Genomic DNA, 15,093 nt, shown 5'->3' with positions numbered 1-15,093 from the left:
GGATGTAGAACATTTTAATGCAATTTAATGCTATAAAATATGTGATAGAATGTACTAAATGATAGAAATGAATGTTGTGTGTGTTTTAAAATAGATATGAAAGTTCATGATAACAGATTAAATTTGTACGTTTTATGAATCAAATACAGGGGTTAAATGAATGCCACTTTTTTTTAAAGTTGAAGAAAGACATGGAAAAAAACACACCATTATAAAAATTTAATCCGTTTAATTTCAAACGTAGCATCCTAAACATATAAAAAAGAAAATCTTAGATACAGATAAGTACAGATTCATGGTCAACAGTTGCACTGTCCCCCCACGTGGAACATGAGGCGTACACAACAGTTAATATTAAAAATGCACTTAGCTTAAAACATGCTAAAGAAAATCTTCCACATAGCTGTCGCCATCTCCTGTGCTCAAGGCCCAAGAGGGTTTTGGGGATGAGTAACTGTTTGACGTAGTGTGTTTAAACCACATATGTACCAAACGTTTCGGTTATGTTTTTTATTATTTTCCCAGCATGCACCACAGCAGCAGTGTGCTGGCAGAAGCCGCATCTTTTGCATTGATCTGAGAACAGTTTCACAGTTTCTCTGTTAATGATTAAGTTCAGGTTCTGGAGAAATGAAAGGTAGGTTCTAGATCAGTACAGAAGAGGAACTCCATAAGGGGAGTGAAATCAGCATCACTTGCCCTAATACAGGTGCAGCGTGGAGGCTCCGATGATACCTTGATACACACAACACTGAGTAGCAGAGTAGCAAAAATCAAACTCTAGTCCATAATATACTGAGTTACATACAATTTTAGACAACCCATTAAAAAAAGGAAATGAACAAATGAACAAACAAACAAACAAATAAACAAAAGAAAATACATAATGTGTTTATATATGGCAGTGCTACCACTTGATCTGATGTAAATGATCTGATATAAACAATGAATGGAAGCAAATGGTAGTCAGGAAGACACTGGGCTGTCATGATGATACACACACTCACACATACAGACACACACACACACACACACACGCGCGCTAACCTGGAGGTAGGAAGCTGCTTCGGTTTTCACTCACAGTAACTGTCCTTTCCTCGCAAACATCACAAACCGTTTCATGATCATCGAAAATCATAAGTGATGCACCAAAGACCAACAGTGTATTCCTACTGCACTTCATCCAGACAGAAAATTCAATAATAATAACAATAATAGCAATAATAATAATAATTCTAGCTTAGACACTACAGAAAATGATGTCTATTCATCATCCTCTTCATCGTCATCTTCCTCATCGTCTTCCTCGTCGTCATCCTCTTCGTCATCCTCATCATCCATGCTGCTCTTCATCATGGGTTTCGGGGCCATTCCCATCATGCTCATGCCCATATTTGCGCCCATATTCATACCCATATTCATAGGCATGCTGCTGACCTTGCCCTTTGACTTGTAATCAGCAATATCCTGCAAAAGGAAAGAAATAAGGATTGTTTAATTGACCTGCAAATGCAACATTTTCCCAACTGCACTCTGTATCTCTAGGACACTGACACTGCCATTCAAAATATTAGCATTTTGATTTCTGCTGTTTCTGACTGTTTGATATCATGTGAATCTGGCAGTTTTTCTTTTTTAAATGCATGTTTACAGAATTTTCTCCCCAATTTAGCTAAACACCCAATAGGACAATAGGACCTAACACTTACAATGCTCCTGACACTAGGAAAGTCTAGCCAGTGTGCATAGAGGAAAGCACAGCACCGCAGCTCTGATACACTGGCTAACAGACACTAGTGCCAACCAGCATCACAACAGAAGTGATGAAGGGAAGGAGCACCATCTACTGACCAAGAGAGAGGGTGGCAAGCAATTGTGATCCCTCAGGCTCTGCTGTCAGTTATTTATTTTGATAATTTGACCAACTTAAAAACTCTAAAATGACTTGGAGTAAAATCTTTTTTTTTATAATTACTTCCACTGAACACTCAGTGGAACACTTAATGTTTTTTTCTATTCTTGTAAAGCTGCCATTTCACAGATACAAAGATGTTACAGTGACAGACACTTTATCCCCTGTACTTAAAAAAATACAGAAAACCTACTGACTTTAAAACACATATAATAGTTGTCAACTGTCACTTGCTTCAACATCTGCCTCCTGGTTTCAAATGAAGTGTCTTGTTTCAGTTGGTTCTTTTCTAAATGTTGTGAAATGGCTGCACATAATAAATTGATTATACCCCAGACATAAGGCTGGAGTATTCAAATAAAACAACTTATGCTGTGCTGCTTTTCTTTTCTTCTTTTTATCTGCATAAAACAGTTTAGATTTTTGTTCTGACCCATTTTGTATTAGAATGTAGTTAACAGTGAGATACACAAGCCAGTAAACAAAATTTGCAAAAAAAAGCAAACATTACATAGTAAAGATATAGTAAAATAACAGTAAGTCAATAACTGTTCAAAGACTTCTTCAGTACAGAAGGTCAATGCTGATTTATCATATAAGCATAAATATAAGCATAAATATAAATTATAAATTTACTTTATCATACTGTGTCCAAAATGAATAAGTACTTTTAGTAATTAATCCAGTATATGTGTATATCTGTGTTTTCCAGTCTACATGTGACTGTTCTCTTCAGACAGAAAAACACTAAGATGTTTAGGACCAGAGTGTCAACCCATTTACATACAGTACCTTAGAATAATGGGGAACACCTTAGTAAATAAGACATTACCTGCTGGTACTTGTCCTTCAGTTTGTTGGATTTCATCACGTAAGGCTGTTTGTGGGCATCTGTTAGGTTGTTCCACATCTCTCCAAGCTTTTTGGCAACCTCTCCAATACCCATGTGAGGATACTGGGCCTTGATCTTGGGACGATGGTCCGAGCAGAAGATGAAGAAGCCGGACCTAGAAAATTTAAATGACAGTACAAAGATTTAACAGTATTTGTAACAAGGCTATTGTTCATTTATTATGTAATATGTACCTTATGTAGTTTTTAGAATTGTAAGTTTAAAGGGATATGAACTACAGCAAAAATATGAGGTACAGTGTTTTAGTCATTGTTGAGAATCAATGTTGAGAACAAATTGTTGGGCTTGTGCTAATGTTACAATGTGTTTTACTCACGGTGGTCTCTTGGGAGCATTGGGGTCCTTCTTCTTGCCTCTCTTGCCAGTGTAGTGCATCATCTCCTGATCATACCTCACTTTGTCCTGCTTGGCCATGTCCTCAAACCGGGTTTTCTCTTTTCCTGACATTGCCTATGGACAGAAGAGGAAATGTCAAAGCGAGCAAAGTGTGCTTTGCAGAAACTATGTAATATATAATTGCAATATGAGTGTTTACAGAAAAATAACAAATAGAATGAACAGACCTTCCATCGCACAGAGCACTTTTTGGAGAATTCAGCAAAGTTGACTGGAATCTCTGGACTCTTCAGCTTGTGCTCCTCACGGCACGTCTGGACAAAGTACGCGTAAGCGGACATTTTGCCCTTAGGCTTTCTGGGGTCCCCTTTAGCCATTCTGGTCAGAAAAGGGGTGCTGGTCTCTGTTAGTCTTCTCAGGATATTATGAGTGTGTGTATCTGAAGATATAAATAGTATACATACATCAAGTATAAATAACAGTGTATATACAGACATTCATATTGTAAACAGACACATGTGTAAGGTGTGTAAATGCTTAAGTCAGAAAAATAAAAAATTAAACGTTTGCCTCTGTTCATTTAAAGCTGAGGAAGGCCTACTGAAGACTCATAAGAAAGGAGAGAGAGAGAAAGCCCATTAAAATTCTGTGTTGAGGTGATGCTTGTCATTTTGCAGAAGGCTGGACTCGCAGACCCTCCCTTACTGTGTGGGGGATGTGAACTGATTATTAATGAGACTGATTGTGGCTCGGTGTCCTATATAATAAAATCTTCATTAATATTTATAGGATTTTTTGGGGGGTGGAACATAGAGTAATTGTATATATTGATTTAGTATCTGTGTATATGTGCACTAACAAAATTAATATGTTCTAAAATTAAATAATAATTAATTTTAAATGTATTGTACTTTTAGTGAGGTATTTTTTTGCTAATTATAACAAAGAATCTTTTTATCTGTGGTCTAGAGTTTGTGGTGTAATGCTGCATTAAGTAAAATCACTCAGGGCTGTTTCTGCCTTAAAGATATGGACTATAATTGATTAAAATGTGGCATTATTTTGCACCCCCGCCATGTTCTTTGGTCACCACCGCCCCAAAACTTAATTTTCTGGGAGCTATTAATTTGTCTGTAATAGTGTTGTTAAACTTGTATTAACTTGTTATTGTATTAAGAAGCGCTGCTGTAGTAAACGAGGCAATGGATGTTTTAGGGAGCCTGAGCGAATGGAGCAACAGAAAGGTCATCAACACGAATTATTCATCTTCCATTTTGTGAAATGCGTCTTCATGAGAAAGAATGATGTTTATTTTTCTCAGTCTTTCAGCCTCTTTTAGTAGTTTCTCTCTGCGCTGCCTAGTTTCGCAGTTTAAAACTCCGTGTGAAATCTCTGTGTCTCTCAGCGCTGCTGATACACAGCAGTATTCGTAGCTCTGTGGCTGCTGGCTCGGCCGGAGCAGAGCTGCTCGCTGTTTTCGCTCCCCATTCATTAAAATGGCTTCTGTAGGGGGAGCAGGAAGGCTGGGGCTGACTAACAAAGCAACGCACACCCCCTTTACATTTCAAGGACGATTTAAGCGAACGACGAAAGCCCAGCGAGAGAAAAACACGTTTATTCACTAAAACAACTGCTTTATTTATGCTTCCCGAGGCGTTTATACGCTGTCATTTCGGATTTTAAGCGCATTTAGCTGTTTTGTAAAGTTGGAGCCCTAGCTGCCGCTTGGTGCATTGCCGCCTCTATAACAAAGACTGTGCGCCAGCCATTTCAATGCGAGTCTCTCTATCAAACCTGTCAAGTTCAAAAAGCTATAAATTCACAACATAGCGTTTTATTTTTAACGCAAGGAGGTAGAGATAGTCGTTTCGAGGCGAAAACGAAAAAGAATCGCATTTTTCGCTGGCTGGAAAGCGATTTGCGTCTAAAAATCGCGAGTCGCTCCTGCGCGCAGGAATAGCTTCTTGTCAGTGCTTTAAATCGCCAGCCATTTTAATACAGAGCAAGCGTGATCATTTGAGCACGAAGGAGAAAAACGGTAAAATCTTATTTCTAGCCGCTCTTCTGTCTTATATTGTACATATTTAGATAGAGAGCAAAGAAACAAGATGAAAACGAACATTTTCCCACATAAACCGCACCGCTATTTAAAGATGCTGTCTAAATCGGTTCAAGCTGGAAGAAGGGCAGAGTGATTCGCAGGCAGGACCAGCCAGCCATATTCATATATAGTATAGGGGAATCGGGACACACAAAATAACACACTGGAAATAACTTTCCTTTACTCTAACGCTAGGAAAAAGGGATAACACACGTTCAGATTACGCTTCACAATATTTTTCGCCGTTTTACACGATCTTACACGCTCTTAAAAATACAATATATATATTTATATTTTATATCCGAGAAAAAACACTGCATTGACTAGACAAATTAATATCTAAGCTTAACAAAAGCGTTGCGAATATGATTTATCATTAATTTGCATTATTTGTATATAAAATGTCAACAATACAGCTATTTATAAATAATAATACTATAAATATATTCTCCTGTGATTAAATAAAATCATCATACAAAAGGTTTGAAAATAGGTAAACACACAGTAGATGTGTCAGTTTTGGATGCTAAAGAGGTGGGCATTGGCTCGTACCTGTGTTGTTGAGTTGCCTGAAGTCTCTGCTCTGTCCTCCTCTCTCTCTGCTCTTATAAACCAGGCGCAGCCTCGCCAGCTCCATCCGAGACCGGCCTGATTGGTTAGCAGCCTCGTCCGTTCAAAACAACCTCCAATGCTGCTGATTGGTCTTCAGGTTACACATATCTAGCGATCCCGCGCTCCGATTGGTCCTGGCGTGGGAGTCGGCCCCGCCTCTATCGCGGTCTGGCTAGAGAATTCCTACTGACATATACAAAGTTGGAGAGTCTGGCAGTAAGTGTTCGCCGCAAAGGCACTCCTTTTACACTCTGCTCTCCCTTTATCTCTGCTGATTATCACGGGTTATCTTCATGTATTAGATAGCAGGCTTATTATGTTCCGTTACACAGTAGCTCACAATACACAGTGCCTGCCAATACAGCATTTCACACTACACACACTACACACTGATGCACGGAAGAGTTATCCTCCATACACAGATCAAGCATACCATTATGACCAATCCTTGTTTCTACTGTACCTCCATTATGTGTGTTTTTACAGCCCCACTGAGCATATAAAAACATTTTGTAGTCCTATAACAATTGCTGATTGTAGTCCTATATCTGTTTCCTGCATTCTTTATTCACTCGTTTTTTTTAATGCTCAGGACCCCACAAGACCACCACATGGGTCATTCTCAGCCCTGCAATGATACTGCCACAGTGGTGGTGTGTTAGTGTGTGTTTTGCTATTATTAGATCAGATACAGCAGTGCTGCTGGAGTTTTTATACATCGTGTCCTCTCACTGTCCTTCACTCTATTAGACACTGCTGAGTAGCTGCTCCACCTTGTAGATGTAAAATCAGAGACAGAAGCTTATCTGTTGCTGCACAGTTTGTGTTGGTCATTCCTTAGTCCTTCCTCAGGGGTCATGCTTCTCGCAGGACTCTACCCACAGGATGTGGGCTATTCTGAGTCCAGCAGAATTATTACTTTTATAAGGGAGATACCGCACAGCACGTGCATTTAACACATAAATTATTATTAGGGCTAATATTATTAGACTAGGAAGATTTTGTGTTGTGTACTTTGTTTTTGGAATATTTAAAAATTAAAAATAGTAAAAAAAAAGTTAAAAGTGAACCTTTTTAACTTGCAGACACATGGATGCCCCCGTAAATGAATGGCACCCCTACCATTTGCGGTGGGCCGGCTCTGTGTGTCTGATCCATTAGTACAGGCACATCACACACAGTGCTTAGTGTTTAGAATGACTCACCACCCAAATAATATCTGTTCTGTGGTGGTCTTGACCATTAAAAAAGGAAGCAGGGTATTAAAATATGCAGAGAAAATCTAAAATACTACAGTATGTTATTACAGAATTACAGTGGTGCTGAAAAAATAAGGCAGTGTAGAAACAAGGAGGTGGTCAAAATGTTACGCTTGATTGGTGTATTATGCCTACATACAATCATTAATATGCCTACTGTATGATGATGGGTCAGTGATCTCTGCAAGCCAGATGATGTGCTGCTGTTTTTAAAAAATGGTTTTAGGTGGTGATATATATAAGGTATATTATTACATGTGTATTCTTCTAAATGAAGGTGCTACAGTTTTTGTACCAATGTTTTTTTTTTATAGAAATGTTTGAGCATCTAGAGCCTTTCAAAGATCTAAAGAACCATGACTTATATATTAATTTAAATGTCCTGCATTCGTGGTTCTTTAAGGAACCTAAAATAGTTCTTCCATTTTTGTGTACTGTTTTTTTTCTTTCTGCAGTCTTCAAGTGAAGCAACATTTTTGTAAAAAAAAAAAAAGATTGTGTTTAAGGATGTGAAGAGCATTGGGTGCCTACTGAACATTAAGCAGATGGTAAATCTAGTGCAAAGTGTGTCTAGGGATGCACCTGGTTGTGGTTTCTTTTATGACACTTGTCTGCTGTACATCTAAAGTTCAATGCCTATTTGTGTTTTATACATTGTTTCTCCTACACAAGAGCTAATTCACTGACATGTCGAAAGTCATGGGACAGATACAAGTATTGTGTTACATGATTTTGCCCTGAACTGAACAGCGAGATATGAGTGGGGCCTCCTGCAATGAATGTAAATGAAAAACTGTTCTGCAATGTTCAGCCTCACAATTATACTGTGGTCATTCAACATGTCTACTAAAGTAACACTAGTATCAATTTAATCTGATATCCCATGACTTTTGACACATCTGTATAGATTTGAATGCCTTACTACAAGTTGTGCTATTTTTTGGAAAGTGTGACAAACATTAGCATGTGGGCTTTGTCAACTAATATTTTTATTGTTCGTATTTGTTATCATTGTACATGCAGTAATGCTGTTTGCCCCGGACCCACTAAGTGCCATTTGCTAAAACCTTGCAATCAGAATTACAGCAGTGTGTTTTGAACTGGAAAATCAAGGTACTGGAATTATTTGATTTGATTGTACTTTAAAACATATTTATTTTTCTTCCTCACTTTTATTATTATTTTCCTGCAGGGTTTTTGCTGCATAACTCGTCCAGCATTTTTTGAGATATCAAAACCAGTTTAAAAACAACTTTTTAAACTGTATGTACTCCTCCAGGGCAGTTCCCTAATCTCTATATTACAGTCATACTGACCCACACTCATCTAATTGTCCTATTCACTCCCATTCATTCAAACAATATGCAGTTTTACTACAGATGTTTTTCTACAATTTTACTACGCTGTTACATATATTTGATGTTTGTGTGCTGTATTGTTGACCCATGCACAGTGACACCATCTGCAGCAAGATGATGCTGCAGCTCTTTGGAGGTGGTTTGTGGATTGTCCTTGACTGTTCTCACCATTCTTCTTCTCTGCCTTTCTGATATTTTTCTTGGCCTGCCACTTCTGGGCTTAACAAGAACTGTCCCTGTGGTCTTCCATTTTTCTTACTATGTTCCTCACAGTGGAAACTGACAGGTTAAATCTCTGAGACAACTTTTTGTATCCTTCCCCTGAAACAACTATGTTGAACAATCTTTGTTTTTAGATCATTTGAGAGTTGTTTTGATGAGCCCATGATGCCACTCTTCAGAAGAGATTTAAATAGGAGAACAACTTGCAATTGGCCACCTTAAATACCTTTTCTCATGACTGGATACACCTGGCTATGAAGTTCAAAGCTCAATGAGGTTACCAAACCAATTTTGTGCTTCAATAAGTCAGTGAAAAGTAGTTAGGAGTATTCAAATCAATAAAATGATAAGGGTGCCCATACTTTTGCACCGGTCAAATTTTGGTTTAATGCATATTGCACATTTTCTGTTAGTACAATAAACCTCATTTCAATCCTGAAATATTACTGTGTCCATCAGTTATTAGATATATCAAACTGAAATGGCTGTTGCAAACACCCAAATATTTAGAACTAAAAACGATTAAGATTAATAGGGGTGCCCAAACTTATTAATATATTATATTACATGAAAAAAGGAAGATTATATCTACATTTATATCTAATTCATATTTTCCAGATGTAATGATTTAATTGCCAGAAATCTAGCACCATAATGTTTTATTAAATCTCCATAAGAATAAAGCTGAAGAATAAAGCTGCCACTAGGTGCCAACCAAGTATCATTTTTCATCCGTCTGCTCACAGCATCATAAAGTGCAATATGTTGCCTTTTGTACTTATCATTTCATATGTGCGTAAAAATCTGTTAATGTGTTTAATTGGGGGTTTGTGTAAATACAATCTGGGTTTAATAACTGTCAGATTTCAGTGCCTGGAGTGTAATAATAAGGTGTAAATGGGTTGTAAGCTAGTGAAGCATGCAGACAGTGGCGTAAAAAGGTATTTTCCGCCTTACAGATTTCTTTTGTTTCCGCATTTTTATTATGCTTACATTTTTCAGATTATCAAACAAAATTTATTATCAAACAAATATAATCTGAGATCAATTTCACTAGTCACAACCAGGCCTGATTATTGCCAGAATTGTAGAAGTAAGAAATCACTTAAAGTGAACCTGTCTGACAACATGAAACAGGATAAAAGATCATAACACATTATGCCACTATCTGAAGAAATTCAAAAACAGATGAGAAAACAAAGTCACTGATCATCTATCAATCTGGAAAATGATACAAAGTCATTTCTAAGGCTTTGGGACTCCAGCAAACCATAGTTAGAGCTATTATGGAGAAAACGTGAAACAGTGATGAACCTTTCCAGGAGTGGCCGGCCAACCAAAAATGGTGGTGGTAGTGTGATGATCTGGGGCTACTTTGCTGCTTCAGGGCCACCTGAACAACTTGCTGTAATTAGATGAAAGCAGGAATTCTGCTGTTTACTAGACAATCCTTAAGGAGAATGTCCGGCCATCTGTTTGTGACCTCAAGCTTAAACAAACTTGGGGTTTGCAGCAGGACAATGATCCAAAACATACAAACAAGTCCACATCTGAATTACTTAAACAAAAAAAAATGAAGGTTTAAGAGGCCTAGTTAAAGTCTGATTGAGATGCTGTGGCATGATCCTAAAGAGGCCATTTATGCTCGAAAACCCTCCAATATGGCTGAATTAAAACGAATTAATTAATTCCTCAAAGAAGAGTGGGCCAAAATTCCTTCACAGAGATGTGAAAGACTGGATTTTTATTTTCAATTAATACATTTTCAATTAATAAATTTACTTAGGTTATATTTGTCTGATATTACAAAAACAAAAGAAATCTGTAGGGGGCAAATCATTTTTCACTCCACTATATCGATCAAACATAACATTATGACCACCTCATTGCTTGTATACCTATTATCTATATTTCAGCTCCACTGAGCAAATACAAGCACATTTTAGTTCTCTAATTACAGGCTTTATGATCCTTCTTTCTTTCTTCTCTCGTTCATCAATAGTCAGGACCCTACAGAGTAGCCGTCTACCTGGTGGTGTGTTAGTGTGTGTTTGAGTCCAGCAGTGTGGCTGGAGTTTTTAAACACCACAGTGTTAGTGCTAGACAAAGAATTATCCACAATCAACGTCCTGTGGGCAGCATCTTGTGGGCAGAGCCCTGTTATCACTGTTAAAGACTAGAGGATGACTAACAAAAACACAAACAGATGAGCCTCTGTCTCTGACTTTACATCTACAACATGGAGCAGCTGGGTAGGAGTGTTTAACAGAGTGGACAGTGAATGGAAATGGCGTTTAAAAACTCCATCAGCACTGCTCTGTCTGATGTGTACCAGAACAACACACACTAACACACCACCACCAGTGTCACTGCAATGCTGAGATAATACCTGCTCTGTGATGGTCCTGTAGTGTCCAGACAATTGAAGAATGTCAGGAAAGGAGAATAATGTATACAAAGTATACAGAAAAACAGATGCAGAATTACAGTCTATAATCATACAAACTACAAAGTGATTCTACATGCTAAATAAAGCTAAAATTTATTATTGAACAAGGAGGTGGCATACCTTTATGCTTAATCAGTGTAAATGCAGCGCTGAAAAAAAAAAAAAACACTAAGTGAAGAAAAAATGATGAGCCATCAAACCAAGCTGAACTGCTTGAATTTTTGCACCAGGAGTGGCATAACACTATCCAAAAGCAGTGTGTAAGAATGGTAGAGGAGAACATGCCAAGATGCATGAAAACTGTGATTAAAAACCAGGGTTATTTCACCAAATATTTATTTCTGGGCTCTTAAATGTCTTTGCATTATTTGAGGTCAGAAAGCTCAGTATATTTTTTGTTATTTTAGCCATTTCACATATTCTGCAAATAAATGCTCTAAATGACAATATGGTTTTTGTTTTGGAATTTGGAAGATGTTGGGATGTTGTCTGTAATTTATAGAATAAAACAACTATGTTCATTTTACTCGAATATATACCTATAAATAGCAAAATTAGAGAAACTGATTCAGAAACTGAAGTGGTCTTTTAATTTTTTCCAGGGCTGTATTTACAGTACATACATAGCCAGTTTCTGAACAGCTGGAGCCATGGATGAAACATCTTAACAGAACAAAAGCTGATTTACCAAGGCCACTGCTGCTTCTGTGTGCGGTAAAATATGTCACCACAGGGTGATTTTGCTAGCCTTTAAACTTGGGAATCTCACTCTGGAGACTTTGGCCTGACAAATATTTTCAACAGTACAGGTAGACTAACGCATGGCTATACATCTGGAGTGTGCAAAACAAAACATCCAAAAATAGTATATGATGCACTCATATTTTAACTGACCTATGCAATTATTTAATTAATTGATATATTAAATTTTCGACGATTTTCTAAGGGTTCTGATACAATATGGATGTGGACCAACTTAATAATACTGAAAAATGGGAGGTATTATAAATGAATAAATTCTGCATTATTGCTTCTATTATTATTAATATTATTATTGTTGTTGTTGTTTACAGATGTAAGAAAAAGTAAGGGAACCCTTTAATATCCCGTTTACTACTTTAACTGAGCACACTTCGTATTCATTCACAGTGCCGACAAGAAAAAGTAAGTGAACATCTGGGTTAATCACTTCATAAAGTCCTAATTGATCATTTAAAATAATTGAGATCAGAAGTGTGGGTTTATAAAGGCTCACAGAACCTGGTTACTGTTAGCAAGTAACAATTTAATGCAAACAACTTTATAAAGGTGTGTTATAGAGATGCATCAATCTGGAATATGATACAAAAGAGTTTAAATCAGTTCATGATTAGGCAATTTATTACCAAATTCAGAAAATGCAAGGCTGCTGCTAGTAGCCTGTAGTGAGTGTTGTGTTAAGGTCTCTCCAAGAGCAAACTGACCAATCCTGTTAGAAAACAAAAGGTAACAGAAGACCTACAGAGGATTCTGTTAAAGTCCATAATTCCTCCAAGTGTGTCCAGTACCACCTATTTGTACCACAATGTTTCTGGGACAATGCTTTATGACAGAAAAGACAGATGACAGATAAGGCAGAAGAGGAACTTTTAAGTGCAAGTGCATAATGCGAAATGTGAAACATGGTGGAGGTAGCATTGTGGATTAGGGCTGCTTTGCTTCCTCCGTGCCTAGATGCCTTGTGGTCATTAAAGGAACAGTGAGTTTTAATATGTATAACATTTTACAGGAGAATAACAGGGCAGCAGTCCATGATTACTAGCTGAGGCAATGCTGGGTAATGCAGCAAGAGAATGACCCAAAGCTATAAACAGTAAAACACTAGAAAATATCAAAATTTATATTAACCCTATGGAGAAGCTGTAACAAAACCTGGCAATGCGCTCAAGACAACCCAAGTTTGCTGTGAGGAATGATCTAAACCACTTCCTGTATGTGCACATCTTAGTTGCAGAGACAGCAAATGTTTGATGAAGACAATTGCTGCTAAAGGGGGATCTACAGGGGAATAAATACAATTCACTTACTTTTTCTAGCCTGTACCATATATGTTTACATAATGTATGTATAAATTACATGATCAGTACCTCTCTCTTTGGAACTTCTTTAGTTAGATTGTGATTTTTGATAATAATTGTGCCTAATATAATAATCCTATCTTAAAAAAACTAGAAGATAATGTGGGGGAGATTTTAGGAGTAGAGGTTTCAAGATGCGGAATATCCAACAAACCCAGTCACACCGCCCTCCCTTCAAAAAAGCAAATGCTGTAAATGGGTCATATCAACAGAAATAGAGTAATGGAGATTCAGATAAGAAACACAAACTATTATGCACAGATGTGTATTATGGAACAGATGTGTTAATTTCATTTTTAGCAGATAAGACAATAACACTTTTGGGTAAGCTCAGTATATATTTTTTTCTGATCACCCTACTCTAGGCAATAATTTGTTTTTTACCTTTTTCATTTACCTAAACCTGCCAGTTACTTTGGAAAAGCAACTCAATATTAATGGCTGACTAGCTGGCCACACACATACACAGACAGGACATGTCAGGACATCACTTGTCTCATCAATCTTCAGTTATTCTGTAACATTATTTAGCTAAAACACACACAGACAGTACTAGTCTAGCACCTAGCCTTTAATAAAAACCCTATTATGAGTTTCATGTAATTGTGATAATATAGCCCATAAAATTCTAACTCCAAGAGACCAGCACACATATAGTGTTTTATAAATGCAATTTAAGAGTCTTGCAGTGTAATTACAATGCAAAGAAACACTTTTAGATACACTAGTGTCAGATTTTTAGTGTTCTGTCTATTTAAAAGAATAGGCTACATTTCTATGAATCACCCAGGATGTTATGCAATTAAAGTGTAATTATAATTACAAATAATCACAAAAAAACATTAGTTATCTGGATTTGATTACATTTACATTGTTTTTTTAGGGAGTAATAGAAAATAATTTACAAATAATCTTGGTCCTGGTGATCTACCACCTTGGAAAGATCAGATTCTTCTGAAGGCCTTCATTACCTGGATCAAGTGTATTAAATTAGGGTTAAATCTTAATTCTACTGGGTGCTGGATCACAAAGACCGGGATACTAAGGATTGATTTGAAGTGTTGACAGAATTCTCAAAATACGTTACTAACTGCTGTGTGAGACCTTGGGTTTCAAGTACACATGAACAGATAATTTTCCTCCAGTGTTTGTGTGTATTTGCGCAATTTCTCACTGAAAGATAGACAGCACTCTTCAAGGTCTTCACACAATCAGAGGAGAGCACTTCACATTTCCACTTAACCATGAGAGAAGATTGATACACACTGAAAATGAAGAATTGAGGCCAATCAATAGCTCAATGTTCAGTTACAAGATATTTCTGCTGCACTCACAAACAACTCACACATTTCAGTTCCAATGTATCTCTATATCGTTTTTACATGGAAATGTCAATTTTAAGTATAATAACATGTTCTTTTGTCAATTAAACTTTCTTTTATATATTTTTTAGATATTAATTTAACAATATTTGATGTCAATCAATTATGTATTATTTCAAGCACCATAGAAGTGCTGATGTGACTGCCAGAATTTCCCTTTTTCCTTTTTTCCCAAGTATCTATCTATCTTTGCCATCTGAAATAGCATGTTTTTCTGTCATTTTAACTTAAATAATCTACACATGAATATAAAATATGCAATTTATATGACAAAAAAAATCAGAAATGTTCAGAAATGTTCTCATTTAGCTCATGATTTCATATGAAGCTTTAAGGTGAGGTCACTGGTGTGACCTACTTAATTCTTAGGAAACAAATATATAAAAAAATACAACACATATATTTTAAAGAACACATTTAATATATATATAA

General features: G+C 36.8%; 1 protein-coding gene across 1 annotated transcript; it reads right to left on the bottom strand.

Moving 5' to 3' along the window:
• Positions 1-209: 209 nt before the first annotated feature.
• Positions 210-5,919, bottom strand: hmgb3a (high mobility group box 3a). The gene is made up of 5 exons (XM_007248113.4): positions 5,815-5,919; positions 3,389-3,600; positions 3,142-3,275; positions 2,745-2,919; positions 210-1,467 (listed from the first exon to the last, which is right to left on the bottom strand). The coding sequence occupies exons 1-5, from the start codon at positions 5,897-5,899 to the stop codon at positions 1,264-1,266; spliced, it is 810 nt and encodes a 269-aa protein (XP_007248175.3). The 5' UTR covers positions 5,900-5,919; the 3' UTR covers positions 210-1,263.
• Between the last annotated feature and the right edge of the window lie 9,174 nt (positions 5,920-15,093).

Source organism: Astyanax mexicanus, chromosome 8 (assembly GCF_023375975.1).
Source record: "Astyanax mexicanus isolate ESR-SI-001 chromosome 8, AstMex3_surface, whole genome shotgun sequence".
Lineage (NCBI taxonomy): Eukaryota > Metazoa > Chordata > Actinopteri > Characiformes > Acestrorhamphidae > Astyanax > Astyanax mexicanus.
Note: the sequence above shows the minus strand (reverse complement) of the source record. Positions and strands in the feature narration are given on the sequence as shown.